Source organism: Aegilops tauschii, chromosome 3 (assembly GCF_002575655.3).
Source record: "Aegilops tauschii subsp. strangulata cultivar AL8/78 chromosome 3, Aet v6.0, whole genome shotgun sequence".
Classification (NCBI taxonomy): Eukaryota; Viridiplantae; Streptophyta; class Magnoliopsida; order Poales; family Poaceae; genus Aegilops; species Aegilops tauschii.
In genome coordinates, this window is record NC_053037.3 from 141,582,165 (window position 1) to 141,593,266 (window position 11,102).

Below are 11,102 nucleotides of genomic sequence, written 5' to 3' on the forward strand. Positions count from 1 at the left end.
CAGCTCTAGGTCTCTGAATCCAAGACCTCCCAAGTGTTTTGGTCTAGTCATCACATCCCATGAGACCCAAGCTGGCTTACGCTCTCCCTTCTTGCAACCCCACCAAAATTTGCGAATAATGGACTTTAAGTGATCACACAAGCCTCGAGGTAGTTTAAAGCAAGACATCGAGAAGACCGGGATTGCTTGGGCGACAGATTTGATGAGCACCTCTTTGCCTCCACATGATAAGCATTTACTCATCCACCCCTTCACCTTATTTCAGACTCGGTCACTCAAATATTTAAAAGTGCCCTTCTTAAAGTGACCAACATCCGTCAGCAATCCCAAATACTTATCACTCAATGTTCATTAGGAACATGCAAGAAACCCTTGACTGCATTGCGTACTATCTCCGGTGTCCCTCTACTGAAGAAAATAGATGACTTGTCCCTATTAACTCTCTGCCCCGACGCCAAGCAATATGCATCCAATAGGTTTGATACTGATTCTGCTCCATTAATACTCGCCCTGAAGAACATCAGGCTATCATCCGCGAATAGAAGGTGGTTCACCGGCGGAGCCGTTGGGGCCACCTTAATGCCGCCGAGCTGGGATGACTGATTTTGGGGTTTTAAAAGGCACGAAAGGCCCTCCGCTGCCAACAAGAAGAGATACGGAGAGATAGGATCTCCCTGACGAATACCTCATGAAGGTCTAAACTCCTCTGATTTAACTCCATTAAACATAACTGTGAAGGAAACCGAGCTCACCATGTTCATAATTATATTAACCCATGATGTGGCAAACCCCAGTTTCTGCATGATTGCCCTGAGATACTCCCACTCAACTCTGTCATAAGCCTTCATCATGTCGAGTTTTAGTGCACAGTAACTATTGTTCTTTGACTTGTTTCTTTTCATAAAATGAAGACACTCATATGCAGATATGATGTTATCTGTGATGAGCCTGCCTGGGACAAAAGCTGACTGCTCCTCAGATATAATGTCAGGAAGAATCACTTTGAGACGATTAGCAAGCACTTTTGAGGCAATCTTGTAAAAAACATTGCATAAACTAACGGGTCTGAACTGTGTCAAAAGAGTGGGATTTGGTACCTTTGGGATCAAGACTAGCATTGTATCATTTAAACACTCCGGGCTCTCCTCTCCCTGAACAATGCTCAGGACCGCCCTAGTCACTGCCTCACCACAAATGTCCCAGTGCCTCTGAAAGAAATGTGCAGGATAACCATCTGGGCCTGGCGACTTAGTTGGAAACACCTAGAATAGGGACTCCTTCACTTCCTTCTCCATAAACGGGGCTGTCAGAATAGCATTCATCTCGCCTGTTACCTTAGTCGGGACGTGTTGGAGCTCCTCATTCATCCCCTGCACGCCCTCGGAAGTGTAAAGATTTTTGTAGAACTGTAGGGCAAGCTGTTGCATCTCTGTAGGATCATCCGTGAGCTGACCATCCGCCCGCTGCAGCGCCTTGATATGGTTCTTCCTTCTTCTCATAGATGCTCGCAAGTGGAAGTAGTGGGTGTTCCTGTCTCCCTCTGACAACCATTGGACCCTGGATCGTTGCCGCCACATCAATTATTCCTCACGCATATACAATTCTATAAGGCGATCATTTATCTTGATCTCGGCTCCGGATGGACCTGTCCTCTGTGCTACACTTCGCAGCCTCTCCAGCTCTTTCTTCAAAGTCCAAATTTCTCCTCTGACACTGCCAAAAGTTGCCTTTGACCAATCCCCCAGGTTATGTGCTAGCGCATCAAGCTTTGCCCGAACCTCACCAATTGTCAAGCTCGGTCCATTATCCCAAGCTGCCTGAACAGTCTGTTTTAGTTCAGCATGTGTGTCCCACATCACCTCGTAGCGGAACAATTTATCCTCTCTCCTCCTTGGAATATCCAACTGCACCAAAAGAGGTGAGTGATCTGAAGTGGCCGCCGTGAGGTGCTGGACCACAGCGTCCGGGAACTGATCGCACCATTGAACTGAGCCCAGAGCTCTATCTAGGCGAACCCTAGTATAAGACCCTCCTGACACTCTTTTTTCAAACGTCCATTTTGTTCCTTTATATCCAAGGTCTACAAGGCCACAAATGTCAACTGCATCTCTAAAACCTTGTATCTGAGATTGGCTTCTAGTACCGATCCCATCAAACTCATCATGCCTCAAAACTTCATTAAAATCTCCCATGCACAGCCAAGGAAGATCATGTAACGTTGATAGGTTCTTCATCGTGTCCCAAGTATGGTGGCGTAGGTGGGTCTGTGCCTCTCCATAGAAACAAGATAGTCTCCACGCTTCACCACCAAGACCACAAAGTTTTACATCTATATGATACTTCGAGTAACCCAAATGCTCAATCTTTATTTCATTGTTCCAAAAAATAGCCAAACCTCCACTTCTACCGGAGGAATCAATAGCAAAAGAGTTGTTATATCCTAAAGTACTCGCTAGATTTTCAGCTCTAACTCCACTAATCTGAGTTTGCACAATACAAAGTACTCTAGGGGCAAACTTAATCGCGAGTTCGCGAAGCTCTTGAACTGTCGGGGCATTGCCAATCCCGCGACAGTTCCAACACAGGAGATTCGTTGAGTCCGGCGATCCTCCCCTGAGGAGGTCGCCGATTTTGCTTCAATAGTTTTCTGGCCCGAGGGGGCCTTCTTCACACCCCCGTTGCCGCTTCTGTCCACCGCCTGTATTAGCTTCGATCTCTTCTGTTCCTGCTTTGGTGGAGGGCTGGGCGGCAGCTCCTCCACCCCACCTTTGGCCTTGACAACAAGCGCCAGCTCTGAGCCTGAGACGGGTTTTGGCTCAAGCTGGCCCTGTACCTCATTCGAAGAGCGCTTTCGGTTCAGATCGCCCTCCTCCATTTCAGTATCCTCATAAGAGGCTTCCTCCGATGCTTGGTCATCCCGTGGTGCTGCCTTTGCTATGTTTTTGGACTGTTGCTACTTACTGCTCCTCATTTTGGTCGCCCAACTGGTTGTGGCTGGAGCCCGCAGGTTCTTGAAAACCAGGGCCGAAGGAGGATGAACTCCATCTCCGTGTTCCTTGAACTGATGACCCATCATGCCACAAACCTGACACCAATCCGGTAGCCTTTCATATCTCACAGCAAAGATCTCATGTTCACCCCCACGAATGATGGATGTTGCCTTTTTCAGGGGGTACCGCACATCAAGCCTGGCCCTTACTCTGAAGAAATTTCCCTCGAAGTCAAAAGAGGAAGGTTCTGAGTCCACAAATTCCCCTAGTTTTGAAGCCAAAGCTTTAACCTTCCCATGATACGCCATCAGGAGGTCAATGATACGAGCCCAAACATCAAACGTGAAAAGTTCCACAGTCGATGGCTTAGTGAATCCATCATATGGAGCTATGATCACCGGGTTGCCCTTATAGTGCCACGGTCCACCCTGCGTCACCGTCTCCCAATCCCCCAGGCAATCAAATTTCATGATGAATAAATTATCCTCTAGGGTTTTGATCTTCACCTCCCTAGCCAGATCCCATGCAGCCCGCATCGTACGGAAGAACCCGTAGTTACTGAAATCTTTGTCCATGTGAACTCGCACCAAGATCATTCAACGGAGGTCCTCTTCCGCCGGCGCCGCGCGCCGGAAATGGGGGGGGGGGGGGGCGTGAACACTGGTGCTGCTGGTGACTAGGAGCGAGGCAAAGTGACGTGGCGGCCAGGTTTCGTGAGGGGAGCGACGTGGCGGCGAGGTGAGCTTTTTTCTTTCTTTTTTTTGAGAAGGGCGGCGAGCTGAGGTAGGTAATGATTTCGCACCACTAGGCCGTATCACCCACCATACCAAAGGCTCCGGGCCCTTCACCAGCACATTGGGCCTTAAGCAGGAGCCCACGACGTCAGACCAAATCTCATCTTTTCCAACTGCTCGATCCCTTCACCGCACCGCACGCATCACTTCCCCTGCTTCCTCCGACCAGATCGAGCTGCTGCTGTCCGCCCACGCCCACGGCCAACCCACGCACCACCGTCAGAGTGAGCTCCCCTGCATCCTCACGACCCCTCTTTCTGACACACTGGAGATTCATACAGTGAGAGAGAGAGTGCAGAGCAAGGCAGTGCGAGCAACCAGGCGGAGCAGAGCAGACGGGGAATTATTAGTGACGACAGCACTAGCAGAGCACAGACACCACGGCAGAGCTGATCAGAGCTGCTAATCTAGAAGAATGCAACAGCTGGGGGCCGCCACGCCCAGCACGAGAAGGCGCCTCACGGTGCCGAGGCGGTCTCCCGCGGCGGCGTCGGTGTGGGAGACGCGGATGGAGATGGACGAGGTGAAGGGCGGCGTCAAGGTCTTCAGCGAAGGCGCCGACGACGCCGACGAGGAGGGCATGCGGGTGTACAGCCGCCTGCGACGGAACCAAAGCGACGGCGGCGGCGCGGGCGCGGGCGCCGGGACGGCTGCGGCGGCCAAGAAGCGGAGGAACTGGAAGGCGTCGGAGCCGGTCACGGCGATCGGGGAGCTGCGCAAGTCGCGCTCCGACGCGGCGGCGACGGGGGCGGTGGCCAAGCGGGCGGTGGCGAGGGTCACCACGCCGGAGAAGAAGCTGGCGGCCGAGGTGAAGGAGGTGGTGGTGGTGGAGGTGGAAAAGGCGCCATTACCGCAACCCAAGGACATCGAAGAGGAGGCAGAGGAGGACCAGGAGGAGTGGGAGGAAGAGCTGGAAGCAGAAGAGGAGGAGGAGGAGGAGAAGGAGGTGCTAGATCAGGATCAGACGGCCATTGACGAGGACGAAACTGATCAGGCGACAGCTCCGAATCAAGGCAAGAAATAAATTCGTCGATTGTTTCCGTCTGATTCCTTTCTTGATGAACCAATTTTGCAAATGCGATCTTGATTTGGCGTCATGCTGCAGAGGACGAACAAGATCTTGCGCCACCGACAAAAAGTGAGAGCAAATTCGGATTTTGCTTTTTTCCTTTTCGTTCTCGATTTGGCAATTCTTCTTGTGTTGTGATGGTGGGATTATCTGTGCAAGTGCAGGAGCGATCAGGCCTGTGGCAGCACCGACTGAAGATGAGAGAGCGGCCAATCCAGAGCCAGTGAAACTTGCTGCGGCCGTCAATCTCCGGTCGATGAACCCAGAGCCCATGACCCCTCCCGGTGAATTTCTCCTCCCTGGATGCAGAACGGTGCGAATTCATCTGAATTTTTAGTCCATTTTTCCTGACTTGCTTTCTCGGTCGTCCCAAAATTCAGTGAAGAAGAAGCCGACTCCGGTGGTAATCCACAGAACGGACCCAGAGCCGGCAAGAACTTCTCCAGGTAACTTTGTTGCGAATTTTCCAAGAGAAATTCGGAATGCAATTTGCATTTCCTGAGTTAATGTTAATCGGCTACTTCAAATAAGAGAAATTATTGGTGTTGTTCAGAGAAGAAAGCTTCGCCGGTAATCCGCCGACATTTCCCCAAGCAAGAGCCTGTGGATAATCCCCCTGGTGAGTCTCATTTGCCTGTTCGGCCGTTCATTCTCAGTTCTTGGTCTTCTTCTTATTTAGTGGTTTATCGTTGCATTTTTGTTGGTTTTAAAGAGGAAGAAGAGTATGAGGAGATCCAGGGCAGGCCGTCAGCTCTTAGCACAAGCAATCGAAGAATGCAGAACATTGGTTAGTGCTGTATTACGCGCTTTTTGTACCAGCTTGCCGCTTTTACTCTATTTTTTTCAGGTTAAAAAAAATAGATTTGATGGTTTTTTCTTTGTTTATTTTTGGCGCTGTCTTTTTCAGTGGATTTGGTAATGTGGAGAGATGTGTCAAAGTCTGCATTTGTGTTTGGATTCGGGACCTTTTCGCTCATCTCCTGCTCCTATGCCAAAGACCTAAACTTCAAGTAAGTTACTGCATTCTTACTCTTATCAAGCGGCAAAGAAATTAACAATTTAGCTGTAAATTATCTAAACATCCCTTTAAAATCTCTCAATCGCACAGCACAATAACAGCAGCTTCGTATCTAGGCCTGGTCTACCTTGGTCTAAGATTCCTTTGCAAGTCCTTACTCAACAGGTAATTAAAAAAATCTCAAATCAGTTTACCTGCATAATCTTCCCCTGTGTACTATTAGTACTAATTAATCCACCTTTGTGTTGAAATGCTTCCAGAGGTGAGAGTGTGGAGTGTGATGATGAGACGAATAATGAGAGGTCCCACTACCTGGTTGGTGAGGAGGATGCCGTCTGGCTGCTGAGGCTTGTGCTGCCCTACGTCAACGAGGTGCTCCTGAACCTCCGGTCCCTCTTCTCCGGCGAGCCAGCGACCACCATGAAGGTAAAAACCAGAATGTACTACTACTACCAGCTAGCACCGGTAGCATAGTGCATGCATGCGTCTCTAGATTTGTACTGACAGAGCGACACATGTGCTGCAGCTGGCGCTGCTGCTGTTTGCAATGGCCCGGTGTGGTAACTTTGTCACCCTCTGGACCCTGGCCAAACTGGGTACGTATCCTTCTCTCTCTGTCTAGTCTTCTCTTCCCGTGGAGCATCTTCTGTGCTTCATTTCACCATGTAGCTAAGCTAAGTGAATATGGGCATTTTCTTAGAAAAATGCAGGTTACATTCTCTGGCGCACAGCCTAGCTTTAGTCGTATATGTGTGTTAGGACGGACCACAGGCATCAACTAGTGCTGCTGTTACTGACTTTTTTGTGCCTGTGATGTGATCCGTTGGTGGTTTTGCAGTGTTCTTTGGCATCTTCACCATTCCCAAGGTGTGCTCCTCCTACTCCACGCAGCTCGCCAGATATGGTAATAATATCTTCGCAGCGAAAGCTCTCCTTTTATATGTTAATAATATCTTCGCATTTTTCGACCAAAATGCCACGCACAAAGCAACTTACCTACCTCGCTGAAATGTTCCTCGCCGAATTTCAACCATTATTGGGATTAATTTGGTGTTATTGTATGCCTTACATTTTTCCATGGGGATGGCCGCTTTGGTTTTTAATATGATTGTGGTTGTTGGATCCAAGTTTTGTTCACTGCGACATGGTAGTACTACACATTTTTTACTGGTCCCCATGGTACAGTGGCAGCATGTGCGTAGGTAAAGGACTAGGTAAAATTAATGTGCAATGTAAATTGTGAGCAGGACAGAAGAATTTTATCACGATAGTAGTACTACACTACACTGAATATAAATTTTATCATCCGTGTGTATACCTACTACCAGTAGTACTCCGCTATAGCATCAGTAGTGTACTAGATTAATTACATCTTGTGCTGTCAGCATCCCTTATTCTGCCATATGGGTACTTGTGCTTGCATATGTAGTATTAGGTAAAAAAATAGTATAACAACCACAACTACTGGTAAAAGCATGCATTAGCTAATAAATTAAGAGGCGAGCTAGACCAAGGTTCATGGATGGGGTAGACAGTATACTGATTCGGTAACTTTTAGCTTTGGAGAAAATGTCCCGTCAAAAGGGAAAAGGTAAATTATGTAGGCCCAGAGGTAACTTTGCGTGGGAGAGGGAGCATGCCTGGTTATTTTCTCAACCTTTTGCACGTGGTGTATGTCGTTGATGCGGTGGCTCAAGCTACAAAGATATGAAAATTGCACGATAGATGCTGTACGCCTGTACTCCAGGTAGCCCCCACTTTGTCTACTTTTCTTCTTTCCTGGATAATTGCCCGTTGCAAACCGGGGCATCAATATTCCTGTAGGTTAACCTGTGGTCTACCTGCCATATTAATGTGATTGGGTAAAAATAGATTTTATTTTATAAACACTTATTATTTGGTAAGAGATGGGCCAGTTGAGGCGGTTTTTAGAGAAAACCGGTGAAAAACAGAGATAAGGTAAAAAAACAGGGAGACTGGGAGAGTGAGGGGAAACATAAATAGGAAATGCTTTATTTTAAATTTATAAATTAAGTTTGACAACAGAACCTTACATCTTTTTTTAAATTTATAAATAGGACATGTTTTATTTTTAGTTGGAGAGAGTATGGAAAAGTGAAAAGAATCTCACCAACTGCTGACGTTGGTCTCATCAGTAGTGTTGTGTCTCATCATTGGTGTCGTTATGTGTTAATTTAGTGACTGAAAAACTTTGCCACATGTTACCGTTAATTAAAATAGTATTGATTTAGTTGCGTCAGCTTTTGCAACTGACAACGCAATTTAAATTTCTAGTGGTTTGGATATATGCACCCTTAGTTTAGTTGGTGCAGAGGGCGGGGTAATAAAACTTCGATCTTTTGAATAAAGCTTTGCTGTATCTTCTAAACTACATTGAACATAAACTCACTGATTGGCCACTGACTGAACCATTACTCAAATGACACGGGTCTTCAGGTGAGGAGTGGCTTATACTTCAACTTGTCAACCATCTGCAAAGCTAGACTCACAAAATGTTGGCCTCTCAAGTCTCAACTATGTTTTTTTGGGTAATGCATACATACTATCAGTACTGAAAGTTTCCTCCTAGCTTTGTCCTGTTTTTGCATGTGTAGTGTTGGCACTCAGATCCCATCCAAACAAACGTCCCTCTCTAGATCTAATCCCCACCTTCCTTTGTGGCCCCTAGGGCCCCTGTTTGTTCACCAACTCTGACCAACAATAACAGTAATGAATCTATAGTAGTGCTAGCTGATCCTCTAAAATATTAGGTGTGTTATGAATGATGTTCTGTTGTTTTACCATAACCCACTTCTTCGGCTCCCAGAGGCACTGCCTGGAAGTGGATCCATCATGGAGTGCCGCAGATCTTCAGGCCAGCAGTTCATAGTTGTGTGACCTACTGTTTCATATGATGAAGTTGATTGTGATGATGAATGTTGCATCATAGATAGTTTAACGATTCTATCAGAGTCATCAAGTCCATTAGTGACTTCACTGATTTGTTAAGGTGGTAGATAGCTTGTCGCTGTCCAAACACATATATGTGCGCATATTTTTTTTTACAATTCATATCTAGTTTTTTTTGTGCTCATCTTGTATTATCTTACCGAAAATTAGATTTTGGACAGATAACCATTCGGGCATATACAACAAAGAAGGTCGCTATACTGGCTAGATCTAGTAGTTGATGCCGTTGACTACCAACCATTTCATTAAGCCTAAGTTTTTTGTTTGCTTTCCAAATGAGAAAAAGTTTAGACGAAGATGAAGAAAAATATATCATGAAGTTCCATCGTTTCCCTAAGTGACACCAACTACATTAGTTCTATTGACCCAACTATACTTGTGTGCGGTAGTTTAAAAAAAAATAAAAAACCTATACTTGTGTGCTTCATCCTGGTGGCCAATTATATCCGAATCTCCAAAATATGTAAGACACCAGGAACCATAAACCCATGGCGCCTAGTCCATCCTCAGAAAAGAAATAAAGAAAGAGGGAAACATCAGATGAAATTGAGGACATGTTCTAGAAATTAGCGTAATTTTACTTACTAAATTGCTTTGTTGTCCATGCATGCCAGGCAAGTTTTGGCTGGAGAGGTTCAGGGATGCATGGGAGTCTTGCTCCCACAAGAAGGCGGTTGTCGCAGCCGTCTTCACCCTCGTCTGGAATGTTTCCTCCACGGTGGCTCGTGTCTGGGCTGGTAATCTCTTCTACCCGCGCATGGCATGGCATGGCATCTTTGACAAGAACGTTAACCATGTATGTTTGACATGTTTGTGCAGTGTTCATGCTGGTGGTGGCGATGAAGTGCTACCAGCAGCGCATGATGGAGTTCGGCTGGAGCAGCTCGGTGGAGGAAGCCGCTGAGAACGATGAGCCGCAACAGCAGCAGGAGGAGTCTCCCGCTAAACCTGTCCAGACAGAGAAGGCACATGATCAAGGGTCACATGGCTTCGTGGCGGCGCGGCACCGGCGAATGCCGGTCTCCGGCGAGTTCGCCAGGGAGAGGCTGAGGGCGAGAGGCGGCATCCAGCCAAGGTGTTAGTTGTGTACACCGGACCTTGTGGTGTGGGTGTTCTCCTTATGTTGAAGAATTCGGTAGTGGCAAAAGCAATAATAAGATCGACCATGAAATAGTAATCACATCTATGAATTGTGAATGATGAACACTAGGTTTTTAGGGAACCACCAAACATTCTAGTCATTTGTTTCATGCGTCCGCTACAGGCAAAGGAGTCCGATGTCAGCCTAGGTTGTTTCCTCCTTTTGAAAATTCAAAATGTTCTGTAGTATCTCAAATTATCGGTGCGGTTAAAATTGCCTTTTCACCATTAAATTAAATTCGTCGCAACGAGATTTTCCAATGACCTTTTTTGTTAAAAATTATCAAAAGATTTAATGGAACATACTAATGGTAGGCCCCTCAAATTGTTGAGGAAACGTTAGACTTCTGATGCATTCCTCCTAGCCTAGATTTTCACAACATTTTCTGGATCAATGCCTACTTCTTGAACTTGAAATATCTGTATCCCTTCTTCAATAAGTGGAATGTTTCGCTTGAGCATCTACTTTGGCGCAAAAAGGCTAGGACGCGGGTTCTTGCAGAGGAAAGCTCAACCAATGTCAGATGCAAAGCCCCGCACCTTATTAAGATCATATTGACATCCTCCCCTAAAAAAAACGCCAGTTCTTTCCTACTCGGTCTATAGCTTGGTTTTAGAATCTTATTCTCCTCGGCCGCTTCCCATCTTCCTCTCAATCCTTAGCTTTTAAGGTATGGTTTACTACATTCGTCGATATTACTCCTTCTAGCTGGCTATTATCTCGCAGAATACTACTCCCTCCGTAAACTAATATAAGAGCGTTTAGAATACTAAAGTAGTGATCTAAATGCTCTTATATTAGTTTACAGAGGGAGTATTAACGTTGGGGAAAGCACCGCTCTCAACTCACCCGAAGGATGATAAGTAAAATCATTAGTACTTAACAGAGCGGTATCTAACCGAAAAGGGACACTTATTACAACTTTGTATTAGTACAAAGTTGAGACACTTATTTCGGGACGGAGGGAGTACATTGGAGGACATGGTTTAGAAAATTGAATCGGCGAGGCTGTCGGTTCAGGTTTTTACTGGTCGGACCACCGGTTCATTGGTTCATTTCCGACAAAAACCAGAATATTTAAGGCAATCATATCAAATGAATACATGTAATATTGGATGCA

At 46.4% G+C, this 11,102-nt stretch overlaps 2 protein-coding genes across 2 annotated transcripts; one reads left to right on the forward strand and one right to left on the reverse strand.

The window, feature by feature from the left end:
- Positions 1-2,953: 2,953 nt before the first annotated feature.
- Positions 2,954-3,565, reverse strand: LOC141042780 (uncharacterized). Its single transcript, XM_073511674.1, has one exon. The coding sequence runs from the start codon at positions 3,563-3,565 to the stop codon at positions 2,954-2,956; it is 612 nt and encodes a 203-aa protein (XP_073367775.1).
- A 314-nt stretch (positions 3,566-3,879) lies between these two features.
- Positions 3,880-10,102, forward strand: LOC109787388 (uncharacterized). The gene is made up of 13 exons (XM_020345947.4): positions 3,880-4,797; positions 4,890-4,922; positions 5,018-5,137; positions 5,234-5,299; positions 5,407-5,472; positions 5,566-5,640; positions 5,761-5,863; positions 5,962-6,036; positions 6,132-6,297; positions 6,398-6,467; positions 6,710-6,775; positions 9,456-9,578; positions 9,661-10,102. The coding sequence occupies exons 1-13, from the start codon at positions 4,200-4,202 to the stop codon at positions 9,921-9,923; spliced, it is 1,824 nt and encodes a 607-aa protein (XP_020201536.1). The 5' UTR covers positions 3,880-4,199; the 3' UTR covers positions 9,924-10,102.
- Positions 10,103-11,102: the final 1,000 nt, after the last annotated feature.

Excerpts from the sequence above, each read along its gene's own strand:
- LOC109787388 (XM_020345947.4), top strand. The coding sequence starts at position 4,200 with ATGCAACAGCTGGGGGCCGCCACGCCCAGCACGAGAAGGCGCCTCACG. Across the intron at positions 4,923-5,017 it reads TCTTGCGCCACCGACAAAAA|GAGCGATCAGGCCTGTGGCA; the intron begins GTGAGAGCAAAT and ends GTGCAAGTGCAG. Across the intron at positions 9,579-9,660 it reads GGTGGCTCGTGTCTGGGCTG|TGTTCATGCTGGTGGTGGCG; the intron begins GTAATCTCTTCT and ends ATGTTTGTGCAG.
- LOC141042780 (XM_073511674.1), bottom strand. The coding sequence starts at position 3,565 with ATGGACAAAGATTTCAGTAACTACGGGTTCTTCCGTACGATGCGGGCT.